A 19272-nucleotide genomic window follows, 5' to 3' on the forward strand; every position below is an offset into this window, starting at 1 on the left:
GTGGACAAAGTAGAGAGGCGAAAGATGGAAGCCAAAGCGCGTGATGCAAATTTTGTTGGATACAATCGTGAAAAGCGTGGATATCGCTTGCTGGACAGCAAGACGCAAAAGGCTTTCTACAGTCATACCGCGGTGTTCTATGAGGATAAAGCAGGCCGAATTCCAGCAGTTGAAACTTCAACGTTGATGACGCCGACGACGATGTCTAGTGTGTCAATCCAGCAATATCTGGAGTTAGATGACGCTACCATGAAGAGCATACCGGCAATGCTGGACGAGATGGACGAGTCCGATCCTGAAGACATCGAGCTCAATCCTGAAATCAACAATACCAACCAGAACCAGGCAGGTGGGGCAGTTGATGAAGGAAATGCCAGAACTGGTGGGGCTGTTGGAGGAAGGGCTACTGGAAAGAGAAAACGCCATGATGTAGAAGGTGGAAATTCTCATCAGAAACGAGTGAGGTTCGAGAAGGAACAGCAGTCAGTCGAGTCTATGGCAGTGCGCGGCACTGAACAGCAACAGGCTGCAGCAAACCACCTGCGAGGTGAGTGTGTGGCTGCAGACATACCTGCTTGTGGAGAAAGGACAGCAAAAAGAAAAATCGACGCAAGCGAGGCAGGTGCGCGGCGCCGACAGTTGCCGAGTCAGGGCAACATGCCTCTAGCGATGTAGCTGAGTCAGAGCAACATGAGTCACGTAGTGAAATGCCAACCAAGAAGCCGACTTCTTCTCTGGAGACTCGCGAGATGAAGACCGTGAACCCGGAGATGCTGCAACGAAGTGGTGACTCTTGCACGGAGCGTTTGAAAACCTCCTCATGCAGAGCATTGCGAGAGTATGTAGCGCCAGAAGGTGTTCGCACTGAGGACTACCCAATAACGCGGAGTGGCCGTGTGAGCAAACCACCTTCATGGTATGGTGATTGCATCTACGTTGCGTATTTACACACGAATTCAGAGGAGTTCGAAAGTGTGTCTCTAACATTAAAAAAGGCTCGAGAAGACATGCAGCGAGAAATGGCAAAGGCCCAAGCATTTGCATGGTGGCAGGACTACTGCTGCCTGACCTCGAGCGCAATACAAGAGCCCGAGACATTTGGAGAAGCGATGAAGAATGAGTTTTCCGCGCAGTGGAAGAGTGCTGCACAAAACGAGTATGATGCGTTGATGAAGAACAGTACGTGGGAGCTGGTTCCACGAGCTAACAATATGAAAGTATTGAAGAATCGATGGGTGTTTCGTGTCAAGTATCTTCCCAATGGTGAAATCGACAGATTCAAAGCAAGATTAGTGATCAAGGGCTTCAATGGCAAGGCCATGAATTGGATCGACACCTGCAAGTCTTTGCTGATGCTGACTTCGCGAATCGGGTGGACGATTGCAAGTCTATTGCAGGGTATTTTACGAAGTTTTGTGATAGTGCAATTTCGTGGAGCAGTCAAACTGAGAAAACTGTGGCACTACATACAACGGAGGCTGAGTATATGGCTTTAAGTTTACTTGTGCAAGAAGTTGTACATCTTCGGCAAATGCTGAAAGAACTGCAAGTGCAACAAAAGGCACCTGCGGATATTTTTGTCGATAATGAAAGTACCAAGAAGTTGGCAAACAATCCTGAATTTCACAGCCGTACGAAACACATTGACGTTCGTCACCATTTCATCAGAGAGCGCGTCAACACGAAGGAAATTGTCGTGTCACGTGTTACTGGAGTCGACAATGTAGCTGATGCTTTCACAAAGCCTCTCTCGAGGACAGTGTTTGAGAAACACAGAGACGCAATGGGACTAATGTCAAAAGAGCGGTTTGAGGAAGCCAAGTGCACCGACGATCAGTAGGTGGGGCTGTTGAGGTTTAGTACTGCTCGTTGGTGCTTACAGTTAGTGTAAGACAAAACCACAACAGAAAAGGAAAGAACGAACTCATTCTTCAATACACTACGAGACACACAGGTGGCTTTTGCCGCCAAGCTACAGCTTCTTTCTCCTCCTCATTGTTGCTGCAGCTGAGAGCCATTGCTCTTCTCAAACTCACGGAAGCTGATTGCCTCCTGCTTCAAACTTTCAATTTGACTTTCGAAGTCTTTCGGATAGTAGTCGCTTGTAATTTTAGAAATTGAGTCAGGGTCCCAATAAATGAACTTCTTACGAGCGTTTAATCCTCCGCAAAGCTCCATCAGATCAAAAATGTCTCCACTAAATCGTCGTTTTAATTAACTAGCAAATCCTTTAACCACAGCTAAATACACGTCTTCATAATAGTGAAATTCTTGTGTGACAAATTCATTTCGATCAGCACCGGGGACACCAGACTTTCCTTTTCCCCTGTTACGTGATCCCCTTCGTGACCACGGTGCTGTTTTGACCGGTACATCGATAGGGTCATGCAATGATGTGCAGAATGCTACCGCAGTAGCCCAAACAGTAAAAAAAAGTATTTTCGTCGTCTTTTAGTTTGTTAGCTTGCATATTGTTGAATAAAGTTTGCGTCTGTCTCACTAGTCCTGCAGCCAAGGCTATATCCATGTCATCCTTTTGTAGATACTGAGACAAAATGTTTACTTTTTCCAATACCATTATGATAATTTTCATGTGAGAAACGAAATCAAATGTTTGCATTTTTGTAATAATGCCCTTTGCATCAGCTCGCTTGTCGGGATTGGCTCCAGCTAATTCCACGCGCCTCAATACTTGAATAATTGGAGTCCACAACCATCTAATACGTAATAAAGCTCGCACACGACAATTCCAGCGCGTGGCACTTAAAGCCTGAGTTGCAAGAGGCCGCTTTTTACCTCGACCGGTTTCCAGATAACCACTGCTGATTAGTTGTTGTAGTTCGTCCTGCGCGTAGCTATACAAACTGTCTTTCCTTTTGTATGATGCACTACAAGTAGCGTGAATAGACTGAACGATGTTGAAGCATTCCGTCACAGAGACAATCTGTTTTGATACAGTCACTACTACAAGATTAAGGCGGTGAGCGAAGCAGTGAGCGTAGTAGGCGTACGGGCAAGTATCTCGGGTCAATTTTGTAGCCCATTATATCTACCGGACATGTTTGAAGCCCCATCGTATCCTTGGCCACGGCACCGAGAAATATTTATTCCCCAAATTGTGATATGATTTATCAACGCAGATTTAAGTGACTCAGAAGAGGTATCGCGAACGTGAACCGAACCCAGAAGACGTTCTCGAATTTCACCAGTATGACTGGATAAAAACCGGACTACAATTCTTTTCCACCTTCACATGTTGCTTCATCTACTAGGAGCTCAAAATACCCTTGTCCAAGTTCATTCTCCACGATATGTTCACGAACTACATCCGCCGCGCAATGAATAAGCTCCCGTTGTACTGTAGGAGACGTGTACTTGGCATTTGCGGCGGCAGCGTTCATCAAATCCGCGAAATCTGGCATTCTCTGAGCCAAAAAAGACAGCATTTTAAGAAAATTACCCCTATTGCAGGACGTATCCTGTTGAAGAATCAAATACTGTCAATTAGGACTCCGTTTAAACGATAATACTAATAACACTTACCTTCTCGCGCGAGAAATAAACACACGTCTAAAATTTGAGGAAGTCTTTTCCTATTTTGTTCTCGCTGGCTTGCATTTGTTCTTTCCAGAGCTATCGTAATATCACAGCTTCCCCTCAGGACTTCGTAAAATGCAGCTTCAGCATTATGATGTCTAGAACAGGGCTATCCAACGAGGGCGACAAAACCGTCTTTCGTCGTGGCTTTTTTCCAGTTATGAAAGCCCAGAGCTGGACGCGCAAACACAGATGTGTCCTTTGCTGTCATTGCTTCTCGGCTTAAGTAACACCATCTACATTACACTGCGTCTGCTTTTTCAGAATACCCCAACCACTTATATTTTTCGAACCATTCAGGCTGAAATGATTTCGAACGCTTGCCATAGGAGCGGCTCGGATAGCACGTTAGGCGGGGTCGAAATAAATTCATCTTAGAATATGCAAAAATGACTCCACGACGTAGCTTCGGATCCTCTTGCAGCTGTCTATTTGCAAAAATATAATAGGAGGACGGTCCACAGGATCGCAACGAACAAAGTCGTGAACACGGCAGTCAAGTGGGTCTTCAGCGATGCCATTTTCGTGGCACCATTGAGCTGCAGATGACGATTCTAAGTCCGCACTACGTGAAATAGGTGGAGTAGTAGGCTCTGCTAGAGATGAAGTTTGTATCGGAATATTAGTGCGCTCTTGTATATCATCCGGGGACGGCCGAGGTTGCTTGGCGAAGAAGTTTGTTATTGCTTGCAGCTTCTGTCTCTTGGGCGACATCGTGCTTCAATACGGAAGTGTGGATTTAATCGTGGAGATACTTAACCCTACTCGCTATGGCCCCCTCTCTAATTTTGGCTGGCTCCGCCCCTGCTGCTGGTGCGACTGCCCTGGGCGCTGGTGCTGCGGCTGCTTGACCGCCATACTCTTCCCTCTCGACGGCTGCTATGTCCATGGTCATCACTGTCAGAGTCGTCCTGGCCACCTCCTGGCGCTGGTGCACTAGCTGCGATTGTCACGTCCGCACTCACGCTACATCTCCCTCCTCGTTTGATTCATCCTGATTCGTTGCCAGTCGGATCCGTGTCCTGGGCTGACTGGTACGCTTTGGGGTGGCTGGGGATCTTCTCGTCGGGGTTTGGCTCGTCGGCGTGCTACTGAGGCCTGGGTAAGAACGGGTTCCCACCATTGTCTTCGTCAATAGTCTTCTGTTTGTTGTTTTAAGTTTCTTCTGCAATCTGTCAATTGTGTTTTCTTCAACTCTTGTCGCCAGCTGACTTGCGACTGTTTCGCCGGTTTTCAGTCAGGCTATCCTCTTCCAGCAAGCAATCTGTATCCGTTCTCGTCCTCGGCTTGCTTCTCTCTTCCAACTCCTCACTCTTTCACTTCCAACTCTTCACGCTTTCACTTCCTCAATCCGCAGACTCTCAGCTCCGTCCCGCTTCACTTCTTCCCCGCGGCTAGAGTTCGTGCCTCAGGGCCAAGCCTCGTGATGGATCTCGATAATCGGGAACCGACCGTGCTGGAAGGCCCCTGTATGACCGCCAAGTAAGCTCCTTCTTAGTACTTGCGCCTAGTTCGTCACTACCACACAGCTGATAGCACGGGCCTTGATCAAGGGCTCGGCTATTTGGCTACACTGTCCCAGGCTCCAGAATACTGCTACTCACTGAATATACACAGCCGTAGGAAGCACACTCCACACAAGAGCTGAATACAGCATCTGAGTCACAGTAGGGTCTTCTACTGGCGTCCGTGCTCTCAATTGAGGGCTCCGATACTCGCTGCGGGCTGCAAATACCGCAAGTTTGAGGACGTCCAGCAGGCGTATCCAATCTTCCTCCCTTTACCCTGTGTGTGCTCTGACTTACTAAGACATGCGGCTAAATGTCGTCTCCAGCCCTCCACCCAGACCGGTGTGGCAACTACTTCTGCTACAGCTAGGACTTGCGTCTTTCGCTGCTAATCTTGTACTTGCGCTGTTCGGACCCTACCGCGTCTTCACTGGATTCTCCTTCGCCTTGGACCTCCCCGAAGCCGCACATCTGTCTAAGTCTCAGCATCAGCGACCCCTCAGCATTGCGATCTTCTATCTTCAACAGCCATGGGCCGGATATGGGTTGGTGGGTCGGCCTGCTGCATCTTCAAACTGTCTGCGTCGTCGTCCGTCCTGCACTCCTTCTCTTCGACATCTGCTGTCCACTGCTCTTGGTCTCCTTGTAGTTCTCCTGATCGCTCTTCGCCAGCCGATGGGGACACCCTCAAGAGGAGCCTTCCTCTTACAAAAGCGTTAAATATGATTTAGCATCCTCCTGGCAGAAGATGCGCAGCGACGAAGTAGCAGGTCGACCACGATGTTATGAATCGACCACGAGCGCAATTGGCCCGGAATGACGTCGAAAAACGGTGAGAATTCCAAATAAAAATATGCATTTCATTCAAACACAGATGACGATAATTTGCATTCTATTTTTTTATTTGTGCTTTTCTAGAGAAAGGCTGACGCACAGAAACACGAGGCCTAATAAGAAAAACTTAACATGTACGTAGCAATTTTTTGGACGAAGCTGGTGCGTACCCTTGGTTTAATCTACTATTCAAAATATAGATGGGGTAGTGTATGTCGCAGAGCGGGTAGATATATAGGCTAGGATCCGTTTGTCGTTATCTTGCGTCTTCTGAGCACATGCGGTATCCACTGTAATACGTATGTTTACGAGCAGTGAAGTATTTGGCGGCTACGAGGCCCGGCTTATAAAAACAGTTAAAAGGAAAAATCTGTAAGCACAACGACCCAAAGATAGACTATCCGAAAGTAACACATATCACTGCTAGTTTTGTTTTGCGGTGACTCGAATCATCTCCAAACGTTTAAAAAGGCCAGTAAAATTTGACATATTGGTACTGCACTATGAACAACATCCATAGAAGTGCTAGGAGATAGAGAGAGAGAGAGAGAGAGAGAGAAAGAGAGAGAGAAATAGAAAAAAAGAGAGAGAGAGAGAGAGAGAGAGAGAGAAAACGTTCCGATATCCGGTGTCGGTACTACTATTCCGATGTTTGTTATTTTTCCGGCTCCAGTCAGTTATCGGTTTTAGCTATCAGCTTCACCTTTATTCCGTTTTCTGTTACGGATGTGTCTACATTTTCTGCAACTTCTGAGCCTAAGTTTAGCTGCTCGGATTTAAATGTTGCAGGATGACGATGGCAAAGCTCTAGCACAGTTCTTCGAACTGCGAATAAGTGTAGCCTACGACAACAAAGTGGCCGTAAAAAACCCTGTAATTAATTAAATATGTCAGTAACCAGCGACCAGCGAAACAACCTATAATATGTATGTACCAAAGCCTGTAGCTAGTCTGGAGTAAATTTTAGTCTGGCACACTCCTCAACGAAACACACAAAAAGACCGTAAGCTCTATCGTTGTTATATCTAGAAATGATTGTCATCTACGTTATTAGGTGCGATACTCCATTGCAGTTTCACACAGGTGCGGAGCCAGTCTTAAAATGGGGGAGGGGGGGCATTTTCTTTAATTTTTTTTAATCCTACTGCTGCCGTTGCCACTAAAACCGTGCAATATTCTTAGTTAGACACGTTTTACTCAACCAAAATGCGAGGACTTTATTTTGAACGAATCATGTCGTTTGCGGAAAACCAAGCATATTACTTGGTTTTGCCATAATATTTGCAATAATATTGGTAAGCCCAAGCAATATGATATAATATGCCGCGGGGTGCGGAGTAAAACACAGTATACAATATATGCTGGGTTTATATTATGCATGCTTTACATTTTGCTGTGGGATAATTACCGTACAAAATCCAAGTAAACTTCCGGCAGCAATAGGGTAATTTATAAAAAGAATCGTATATTTAACCCCTCCGTTACCAACGTCGTAACTTACGACTTCATGGAGGGCACAAGTCATAAGTTACGACGTTACTGGGATCCCTAGATAGAAAAGGGCTCGAACAAAGTGGACACGATACTTTGATCAAGTCATTTTTTGCTGCCAAAAAATACAAGCTAGAAGAGGTAAAAAAAGAAAAGTCAAAGAAAGGGTGGGGGAAGGGTAGATGTGCTGCAGTAATCTGGTCAGTCCGGACACTTGGATGAGTGGTCGAGGCTGCCGACTCGAAGCAGCGGTGTCTTATATCAGAATTTGCCACAATGGCAAGAGTACGATCCAGTACGAGAGCCAGCTCAAGACACGCTTGGGGTTCGAGCGGTCGACTTCAAGCATCTGTGCGGCAGCTCCGTGGAGTGGGGTGGACATCGAAGAGGCCGTCAGGCTCCGGAATCGTGAAGGAGTGGACGTATACGTCACCGACCGGGATCTCGCTTGTCGGTACGCAGCGTATGAACGAAGCACAATACAGGTATCTAAATAAATTGTTATTGTAGACTGAGATGCAGTAGTGACGTTTGCGATGGCGTCGGGGCTTCTTGGAGAAGAGAGTAGCGAGAGTGGGGGGATGCGAGTGTCGATGAGGGCTTGCCAGCGAGCGATTCGGTGACGGAGTCGCAGATCGACACGTCCATTGCGCTATCAGCCAACACAATACAAGCGATGCTCGGATCGGATAGCAGCTCCCAGTCGGATCGTCTGGACCAGGCAGATCTCGAGCTGGTCGTCGGTGCCTTTCAGTGCCTCTTGTCGGGCGCTAAGTCGAACGACTCTGATAATGGTAACGCGAGCGACGGTGCCAGTGTGGATGATTATGCGAGTGTGGAGGACGCTCCGGATGACCGCGTTGCCGTAGCGGATGACGACGTGAACATCAAGGCGGAAGAAGAAGTGTCGGACGCCTATGAGGCCATCGATTCGAGCGGTAGTGACAACAGCGATAATAGTGGAGATGAGGTCATTGAGCGGCGCGAACATCTCGACGAATCACTGGAACCTGACGAAGATGTCGGCCTAATGGACGATGCCTTTGTGAAGGCGATGGGTGGAAAGCTTACCCTGGAAGATATCGACAAGAACGCGCTTCGGCAATTCTCGTGGCGTGCACACTCGTCCGAGCTCGAACGTGATCGTGAAGCATATGCGCATCTGTCTACTGATGTTGCTACCCCTACGCCAGAGATCCAAGCCATCGCAGACTCGCCGATCCTGCTATTTTTCTATTAGCTGCCGAAGTCACTGTGGGTTAGTATTACGAAGGAGACCAAACGCTACAAGCGACACACTGCACACGCCAGAGTAAAGCGAATTCGAACAAAACAACGAAAGCGTCATGCTGCGACGCCAGCGACTATCAAGCAGATTGAAAGGCGTCTTCGTGCCGAGCCTGCGTACCAAACACATGCGATCTTACATCTAATGGGGCTTTTAGTGGCAAGAATGCTGAACCCGATGACGCGGCGTTTCTCACGACATTGGGCGATGGCCGATGATGACGCCCTATCAGCCGGTAGCTGTGGCAAGTTTATGGCACGCAACCGGTGCACTTCGATCTTCGCGACTTTCACGTCGTGAATAATGAGGCCCCGCGCGTTCGCGATAAGATGTGGGAGTTGAGGCCGGTTGTGAACGTGTTGCAGTCTCGTTTTTGCTCGGGTTGGACACTTGGTAGCACGTTCTCCTTTGATGAAGGCGTTCTACCGTCGACATCGAAGCGAAACACAACACGGATGTTCATGCCCGACAAGCCTTACCGCTACGGAGCAAAAATTTTCATGGTGTGCGATTCCAAGAGTGCGTACTGTCATCGGTGAGTTTTTTTATGCCGTAACTTTTGGCATTAATTTCTTATTTGATTTGTTCTATGTCGTAACTTGCGACTACAGCTTTGAGGGCTACGTCGGAAAGAGAGATACCGAAGATATGGACCAACACGAGGTCGACAACAAGACGGGGGCAGCAGCAGTGAAACGAAACATGAAGGCTGTTCTGAGCGGAGCATCTCTGGGATTTCAATTAGCTGTAACCGACCGGTTCTATTTCTCGATACCGCTGGCCATGCAACTTCTATCGATGTCGGTCTACGTGCTAGGGGCGGTCATGATTAACCGACTGGGGTTTGATAAGCAAGTCATTGAGAAACGCAAAACAAGACCGCGTGCTATAGAACGGGGATCCTTCGCGTTCTCGCGGTCAGATGCTATTCCGACCATGATTGCCTGTCATTGGTGGGACAGGAAACCGGTACACTACCTAGCAACGGGCTCGATCATGGTAGGAGACTCAATCCATAGAAATATCAAGATGGTAGGACCGTCAAGATTTAAGTGCCCGAAGCTCGTTTCCGACTATCAACGCTGGATGGGCGGAGTTGATGTCCATGATCAACTCCGCACATCCAGTCGTATTCGATTCAGACAGCGTTCCGATTCCGAAATACTACAAATCACTGTTTATTGGTTTGGTAGACATGACACTGGTGAATGCATACCTCACACAGAAGGAAACGTATCGGCTCAAGCGACTCGTTCCTAAAGACCGTGGAGACTGGTATATCCTCTTGCACAAACAACTACTGCAGCTCACGGCAGACAGCTTTGTCGACGCCTCTGCTCCTACTCCTTCTCCTATGGCGCGCTCCAGAAAGCGCCGCCGACTTGATGGTCACGCGCATGTGCAGTTTGACGACTGGGTCATCGTATCAGGCGTCCGGAAACGCCGTCAACGTTCCTGTAAAGCTTACGCTCTTTCTCCGCGGCGAACGAAAGAAGTCATTTAAGACCACTTACCACTGTGAAGACTCAGCCTGGTGCGAAGAGCTTCCTGTGCCCCAAGTCGCGGCATTGTTACGGGGGTGTACGAAAGACATGCTACCAAATTTGGCATGAAGCTTTCGAGAGTGGCATCTCCATTCCACCATCCCTCAGAAAACGCGTCGTCTTGCGGCGCTCAGCCAAGGTGGGTGCACGTAAGCCCACGCGACAAGAGCTGATTTATCAAGATGGCGACGCGGATAATGAGGCGGAAGAGCTTGTCGACCAGAATGTTCTACAGTCAGAAATCGTATAAATGGATTAGGTAGCACTGCATTTACTTGATCTTTGTACAATTTTAGATGCGCCCGGATCTGTATGGATTAGCAAGGATGGATCTGGGGCTAACAAAAAAATGTGCGTTGCAGTCTGGAAGTCGTAAGCTTTGGCTTTCTGAATTACGATTTGATCGTAACACTTACGACTTAGATTTCAAAAACATTTGGGAGTTAGTAGCGGAAATCGAGGAGATATTGACGTGGACAAAACACGCACATACAAATAGTAATATAAAAACAAAGTCGTAAGTTACGACTTATATTAGGCGGTTCCAGCTCGGATTTTCTGGTAACGGAGGGGTTAAAAAAAATTAATTACTTTTTTAAGAGCTTCATACGAGTCTGAAAGCTGGACAACAGAGGAATACATCTTACCGTCGTAGAGCTGAATGTGTGTCGAGAGCTGCGTCTTTGTCAGTTGGGTTGGTAAGATCTCTTTCGACAGCTAGAAGCATCAGGCTCGATAGCCATTGGTCGCCGATGATAGATCAAAGTCGCATTTTATTCTCTTCATGGCTGAAAAGGAGGGCTTGGTACTTGCGGTGGGAACAGGAAGTACGCAGACTAAGCAAATAAACCGGTATAATACTGGCTTAGTACACAGCTCTTCCGTAATCTTCAAGTTCTGCAATGTTTTGTCGGTCTTGGTTAGCTCGTAGAAGCGCGTAGCTTCCTCTCTCAAGTCTTCTAATTATGCTTTGCCATCGCCGTGATAAAACGTTGTAGCCAATAGAACGACATTTTCGACATTACAGCTCGAAAACTTTCGCCTTGGGGACAGAGAACCACTTAATTTCAATAAACTCAAAGCTTCGTCATTGAAGCAAGATTCCAATTCAGAGAAAATATCTTTAACGACAGCCACAAAACACCGTTCTGGTAGTGATATTCTTGCGTAGGGAAATTCGAGCCGCGGCAGGTATCTGCACCTGAAATACCTGGTCGTCCACGACCCCGACTTCTAATTCCTCTCCTTTCCCACAATAATGTGCTTTTTGGGATAATAGGAAGATCTTTCACTTGAAACTTCTTTCAAAAACTAACTGCCGAATTCCACACAGCCTCAGTACGGTCGGGCTCTGTACTCGTATTGTTCTTGTCACGCACATTTTACAGCTCTTTACGCAATAATTTAACCATGTTAACAGCCGATACGATATCAACGTTGTCTTTCTGCAAATACTAAGACAGGCTGTTCGTTTTATTCAATATTGCGATCAGTACTTTAACATGAAAATGACATTAACCCTTTCGCGGTCAAGGGGGCAAAATGCCCTCTCTGACAAATTTATCATTACGGGGTGTGAAAACGGCGTGCCAAACAGGGCATTCTGCCCCATTTCGTATATTTTGACCAATCATATTCACATTAGTGGCATTTAACTTGGCCAAAAAATTATAAATCAAGCGACGTTAAATATTTTTGTAAAAATTTCACATTCCTACAAAAGTAACGAGCAGCGTGGGGCGCACAAGTTTTGGCGCGAACGAGCATTGGTGCCAGTGCTTAGGGCGCACAGATGGGCTGTGCTGTGCGATGTTCGAGGGCTAACATGGTATCCTATACTGACATGGAGATCTGTTATGTTTTAGTAGTACGGGAGCGTCTTGGCGTCCTTAGGACGCACAGGTGAGCTGGTATGTGCGATGTGCCGGGCCCATAAGCTATCATGTACTGCCATGGGGATCTGTGTTATGATTTATTAGTGCGAGGGCGTCTTGGTGTCCTGAGGACGCGCAGGTGAGTTGTTCTGTGCGACGTGCCGAGCCCTAATAGTACTAATGCAGTGCTCTGTGTTGTGGCGTGGTTGTTTAGTAGTGCGAGAGCGTCTTGGTGTCCTTAGGACGCACAGGTGAGTTGCTTTGTGCGACGTGCCGAGCCCTAATAGTACTAATGCAGTGCTCTGTGTTGTGGCGTGGTTGTTTAGTAGTGCGAGAGCGTCTTGGTGTCCTTAGGACGCGCATGTGAGTTGTTTTGTGCGACGTGCCGGTATCTAATAGTACTAATGCAGTGCTCTGTGTTGTGGCGTGGTTTTTTGCACTTCGATAGATGAAGAGTGTGAGAACAAATGCAATACTCTCACCATTAGCACCAAGTGCCATACAAGCACCGTATCCTCGAGCGCCAAGCCAGTTTTTCCGTCAGCCCTTCTGTGCGATCACTTGTATGTAAGGGTGTTGGCGCTTAATTGTGCTTAGGTACGATATTTATATTGAGCACTAATTCTTGCAAGCAGTAATTGTATCCGAGGTGCCTTCGTGCTTCTAAGTGGTACGCATTTTGCTAATTTAGCTACTATACGGTTAAAATCTAGCGCTATGACGAAGTCGACCTGGATGAAATGCTACTTGCAGCCAAATTGCGTGACAGCTCGTTCAGTATTGATGCGGAAACACTTGTCGGCAACGCTTTGGTGAGCATTTTGTTACGATCTCGTGTTGATGCATGCTAAAATGCTCGTTTTGCTAGATTTTCATGCAAAGCCTGCCACGGTGCGGATAGGATGGACGAGACTGCTACCTTAAAAGAATTCGAGCGCGACTACATCAACTGTTGGCCATTTAAAATGAATCGTTATAAGTACATTGTATTAGGTTGACATCCAGATCGACTATTATTCGGTCTTCAACTGAGAGAGGTAGGAGTTGGGATTGGCAATTATTATTCAGGATAGTTCGTCACTGGATAGTGCTGATATATTTCTTACGATACCAATATTTGAGCAGACCGACTGGAATGTGAAGAAGGGCGACAACGCTACGCGCTTTAGCTACGTATGGCTGTACAAGCGGAAGAAGTTTTTCCGTACTAAAAGCGTCCTAAACGTCCTAACTTGTCCTAATACCTACTGTCATAAATTACGGTATTGGCACAAAACTTCGGCATGGGTTATAGGATCGTTAGGACAGTTAGGACAGTTAGGACAGTAAGGACAAATACGAAAGTTGTAAGGCTACACTACCCATGCCAACGAGAGATATCTTATGGCTTACAGAATGCAGAATGCTACTCAAACGCCATGTATTCCCCGGGGACTTCAACGTCCACAGACCGCGCATGAGCAGGAGCGCTCTGTCGACCATGCTTGATGTCGTCCAGCAGTTTTATGTAGGAATGTGCCTCTGCCTTTGCAGCTTCAATGAAGACGAGAATACTTGGATGTGGCGCACCAATGCGAGCAGCAAAATCGCGATTGTACTTCTCCAGCGGGTTATTAGTCCGATTTATCATGCTCACATTGTTGCGCCGCATCTGGCTCACGTTCCACAGCGACGTGTCGAACCTCTTTGTCCACGTTCGCACAAAATACTTCCAGAAAGCGTTCCATTTAGTCTTTGCTGCGGTCTCATCGATGATGCTTCGAACATACCGTAGTCCCTGCCAAAAAAAATTAATTTTATTTTAGTAATATTTTCCGTAAGTAAAATACAAAAATTACGTACCTTGTCCAGCACTTCTTCGGCAGGAATGACAGTAAGCACGTCCAATTTCCCGACTTCATGGCGTCTGCGATCTGTTCCTTGGGAATCTTCAGTTCTATCATCTTCCTACGTAGAGCCTGCTTCCAGTGGAAGAGGCAGCCAACAATGTTGGCTGCAGGGAACTGCTCAATCACAGCGTTAATGAGCGCAAGCTCAAAGTCACAGGTAACATCACGAGGCTCCAGCTGGCGGTCGGACGCCATGATGAGCTGCTCTAGTACTCGCCAATACGTTTCTTGGCTTTTCGAATTGACGAGTACGTAGAGTAGTGGCACGTATACGTCGACACTAGGATCGTAGACCATAGCAATCAGGCACTGCGAGAAACCTTTTGGTACCACCGAAAAGGTACCATCAATAAAAAGGGTCAGCTGAGGGTACCGTAGAATCCGCAGTAAGTCCGGATGCCCATACGCTGTATGCCGGCGGTGGTGGGGCGAGCCATGCTGAATTGTAGGAACGGGCGCGGGTCTGAGTCGCTAATGCTTCGCACCGGTGCAGCCTCAATTGCACGGAAAATGTCGCCACCGGTGGCACCTTGGCGTACGTTTTTGATGATCGTAACACCACTCGGACGCGCAATACCGTAGATAGTTGACGGGTAATGCTTGGTACGGAAACTATCAAAGACGCGCTGCCACAGAACACCAGGTGCAACAGCGAAGTCTTTAATGGCGCGATCTTGCAGCTCCAAAGACATGTCGTGGCGTACGTCTGCGACTTATTCTAAAATTTCTTGGTCGCAGTGGTGAATATTTTTTTCGATGATAGTGCCCCCCTTCTTGACTACAAGACGTGCTGGACACCCAGTCCGGAACTTCACGCAGCTGAAATAGGTTGTTCCTGTCTCCGGGACGGTGCGCTTCTTGCAGAAGCGGTAGTTCTTGTGCTCCATGGACAAAGCTGTTAAGTGACAATAAAAATTAATACAGCTATGTGTTTCTGCATGATTGGTTCCCATTAACTTTTAAAAACCTCAATCCCAAGTTCGACTCAAAATAGGTTTTAGGATATGTCCTAAATTTCCGACAAAAATACCGTTTTTAATTTTGGACAGTATTAGGATTGCAATGTTTTTCCGGATTTAGAACCTTTTTAGGATACATTTTGCAATCTATTCCAGTAATTTACGACGTATTTTAGGATTTTGTAGGACAGTTAGGACAGGATTAGTACAGAAAATTCGACACCTTATTATCAGCATGTGTTCAAACGCGTTTTGAATGCCATGAGCACGAGCGTAGCTATAGGTTCTGCAAATCCAGCGAGGCTTTTGGTATCCAGAAGGGCGAGCACGCGGGACCTTCTTGATTCTTAGGCTTTTGTGACCGATCCAAATACCGACTGAAGTAGACGTACAGTAGCTTGAAAGTCTAACACGGGGTAACTTGCCGTCCGAGACTTCTCGTAGTTAGTGGAGTGTGAACGAGCCATTGTCACTTTAAAAAAACATGGAGGAAAACGAGATAGGTCGTTGCCGTAAGCGCGCTTTAGTGTTCGAAGTCGAGTTTCTAGCGTCTTCGGGCTCTTGGAGACTCGCAAACGCCGTTGCATCTTTCGCGCAAGATCGGCCTACACGACGCGTCGGTTTTGCTGCGCATATTTCAAGGCGTACTGCATTAAGAGCTTATCGGCTTCGTTGGAGAAATCGGTGATCATGACTGCGTTTGGTAAGACCAAAGGGATAATGTGCCAATACATTATGCAAGTGTAAAATATCTATAGTTTAATCAAATTAATTACACTGGTCAACTGAAACAATCATTTGGATGCATCATACAACAGACACATGCAGTTTTGCTTACTTTATTTAAGTTATTTACACGTTTATTGCCACTGTGCAGATGAAGGGAGCTACTGCTGACAGCGTTAGCATGTACGTTATTTCAAAGTGAGCTTAGAGTGAGCTTTGCATCTGGGTGCTAGCTTTGTTAGCTAATCCACACGCTACGCTGGGTATCAAAGGAGAAGTCATCATGACAGGGATTCTACGCGTATATGACGCCACCGACGACTCTAAGACTATAGCGCTTATCGGTACGGAAGTGGTTTAAGCAGATCGTGGAAATGATTCAAGTGTCGATGCATATTACTGTGAAAGAGATCTTCGGCAGTTAAGTTCTCAGTAACTCGACAGATCTATAGTACTCGGTATCTATCTTTATGTACGTCTGGCAACTCGCGTTTGATTGGCAAGAGATTGACTGAGTGTAGTAGAATATTCAACTACTATCTTTGACATTTTGTGAAATCATCACAGTCACGAACACTGGAGAGACCGGATACAGAAATACAAATCAACATATAACTTAGGCAGCGTGTTCAACCCGCTAAAGAATAACTTGTCTGACTACCGATCGATTGTCATTACCGTAGATCTCACCCGCCTGATTTATACTTGCTTTTAGCTTGAATAGCTGAGACGTCTTGCGTAGCTTCCCCTTACTCGAAAACAAATTTTTGTGTGCGTAGTACTGATGGTATTTTTCCCAACACGTCCACGTGGCTTGGGGACACATGTATGGAGCGGGTAGTGAATCATAATATGCCTTGCAAAGGCACACACACCATGGATGACGCAGTAGTCCGTGACTTCAGTGGGATATCTTTCTTCCCATCTGCACACAATACACTGGCGACGCTTGCGGTTTTTTCCATCGTAAAACTGTTTTGATGCAGCTGCAGAGCACGTCTTCTTTGGACTCTCAAATGGAGTGCTAACAGTGTAAGCGGGACTAATTGGAGCCGGTACCTGTGATTCTAACGTAGCCATGTTGCGGCTTGAGTATAAAATCTTACCTTCGCTCGGTGCGTTGGACCACTTCCCGGAAATCAATTCAGAAGACAATTCCAGCATGAAAGAACGGTGAGGGTCCCGGGTATTTACTGGGGTATACACCATTCGGCGGGTAAGGTACGCGTTACATCGAGCAACATCAACTAAAGCCATAGCGAGCTTCTTGTGCCTTTTTTTTAAACGAGTGGCCGTCGGCAATAGAGAAGCGTGCACGGAGCTGGTCTAGCCGGTCAGCACCCTGCATGTGGGTGTTATAGTTCTTCACACAATCCGGTGCCTCGAATTGTTGATGCTCGTTGGACACGCGACGTTGGACAGTGTTTGACTCGGACGCATCCGCATTTGAGACTATGCTAACAATACTTTCGTCGCACCACGAAGCCCCAAGCATATTGTGGTCAATGGAAACCCCTTGGCGGTACTCCCCTCTTGTACAATCACCCTTTTCCAGCATAACGTGCTTAGGAAAATGCTTGCTTGAGCCCCGTACTGTACCACGACCAAATAGCCCTTTGAGCTTTAAAGCTTGCAGGAGCTGTGCTGACGTGTAATAATTGTCAGTATGTACAATCCATTTAGAATCGTAGATTGGTCGAACAACTTCAAGAACGTTCTGGCGGATTGCAGCTCCATGTGAAAGCTCTTCGCGGAGAGCTTCAGTCGGGGACATTTACCACGCCTTGCAAACGATCTTCGAGAATACTTTCGTAGTGTAGTCTGAAATTCACAGCGACCCATGACGTTGCGCAGCACATCATGTACAACTTGAAGTGGTACTTTCCACCGGGTTTACGTGGGTTGTAAACGATAAGGTGGCGTCTGAATCGACTTCTACAGACAACGCTCGCTTCATCCAAAGCAACATTACGACCAAGCTCAAAATAATTCCCGCCAGTAACTTTCATAACATTCAGCAATGTGCGAATGCGGGCAGCAGGGTCTCGCATTGTGTCCTCCACTGAGACACCACTTCGAAACGAAAACGATTGCCGAAGAAGCTTAAACCGCTGGAGCGGCATCACATGCTCCAAGTCAATACTAGTACCTCCAAATATGTCTTCTTCTGCCTGGCGACCCCAGTAATTCGCATTTTCCCCCTTAACTGTAACTTCCATATAGAACAGTATTCCCAAAAAGGTCATCAATTCTTGTAACTTGAACGGTTCGCCGATGAAAATCTGGTTGGCGCTTGCGTATGCATTGGTCTCGAAAGCAACTTGTTTCCAGAAGTAAAGAGGGAGATACGCAAAAAAGCTCGCTGAAGCCGAATGATTAAAAATGTATCGGTACTCATCCTTAAACTTGGTTTCGGTCGCTCCATCGTCGCATGTAAAGAGATCACCAGGTTGTGCCATGTGCGCTTTTGGGTCAAATCGCATGGTTTTGATCGCCTCCACCTCCGCCAAGCTTGTTGGTATCACTTGGCTGGGGCTGTAGTGAACCGGAGCTTCTTGTAGCCCCTCAAGGCTGTCTGTAATTGCAAGCCGGTCGTCATCAGTGGCCTCACAGAGATCTTGCCAGTGCAGTGAAGTTGTAGTCGCCATCAGAAGGTTGTAATTAGCATGACCTTTCTGTACTAGGCCGAGCGAGATATCCTCCGAATTAGATTGAAATTGAGAATCAATCCACCGTACTTGAAAGAGAAGTGGTGTCGCTTTTTTTTACGTCCGAGCTGCTCCTTCTGGGTTCTTTCCTGGCTTCGTTTTAGATTTCACAGTGCAACATACCCGTCCGACTATATAAGCCGCGCCAACTTTCTTGTAAACCTTGTCTTTCATCCAACTTTCCTTAGACGGAGAGAACGCAACCAACGTGTTCACATAAAGTGAGGGGACACACGCAACTGATGATCTTCCGGCTGGTCTGTGCGATGGTAGAGGAGATAATGGTGGCATGTGACTTTCCGAGCGAGAAATTCCTGAGGTAAAAGTGTTAAAATAAACTGCTGTGAGGTGGCAGAGCCGATTGTAGCTAAGCAACCGCCACTTACCTTGTATTGTCGAAGTATTGCCGGTTGTGTTGGAGACATACTCGGAAGCACCCCCAGTGGCACTTCTTGATATTGGACTTGTATTAATCGCGTCCATGGTGTGCTCCGACTGGTTGCCGGTAGATGTAATCCTCCCCCCGAGAGTTGGCAGTAGATGATTCCCATAAATAACTTGTAAAACAAAATTCTTGTCATAACGACAGCATGAAACTCGATGCAAAATTCTTCTGATGCATGTACTTACCTGAGTGACGATCCTCGATGTCCTCGTTTGCCATAGCGGCTACACTATTCATTGTAGCATCATCCGTGCTGTCAGCACCCACGCTTAGCTGGCTGTATTGCGTTGCGTCCGTTTGCGTCCGATAAGTGCGTGCACTATGGATACCACAAGTAAGGTGCTCATTCTCGCTATTGGCATTTCCCATCACAGTACGCCTTTCTTCTGTGTCTACAACCTCTTTGGCG

General features: G+C 46.9%; 1 protein-coding gene across 1 annotated transcript; it reads left to right on the top strand.

Annotated features, from left to right (window-relative positions):
• Positions 1-12054: 12054 nt before the first annotated feature.
• On the top strand, positions 12055-13168 carry PITG_07758 (uncharacterized protein; the record flags this gene model as incomplete). Its single annotated transcript, XM_002904636.1, has 7 exons — positions 12055-12066; positions 12131-12172; positions 12354-12387; positions 12463-12499; positions 12547-12703; positions 12850-12948; positions 13130-13168. 7 exons carry the CDS (start codon positions 12055-12057, stop codon positions 13166-13168), a joined length of 420 nt encoding a protein of 139 aa, XP_002904682.1.
• Between the last annotated feature and the right edge of the window lie 6104 nt (positions 13169-19272).

The sequence above is a fragment of the Phytophthora infestans genome, genomic scaffold (assembly GCF_000142945.1).
Source record: "Phytophthora infestans T30-4 supercont1.11 genomic scaffold, whole genome shotgun sequence".
Lineage (NCBI taxonomy): Eukaryota > Oomycota > Peronosporomycetes > Peronosporales > Peronosporaceae > Phytophthora > Phytophthora infestans.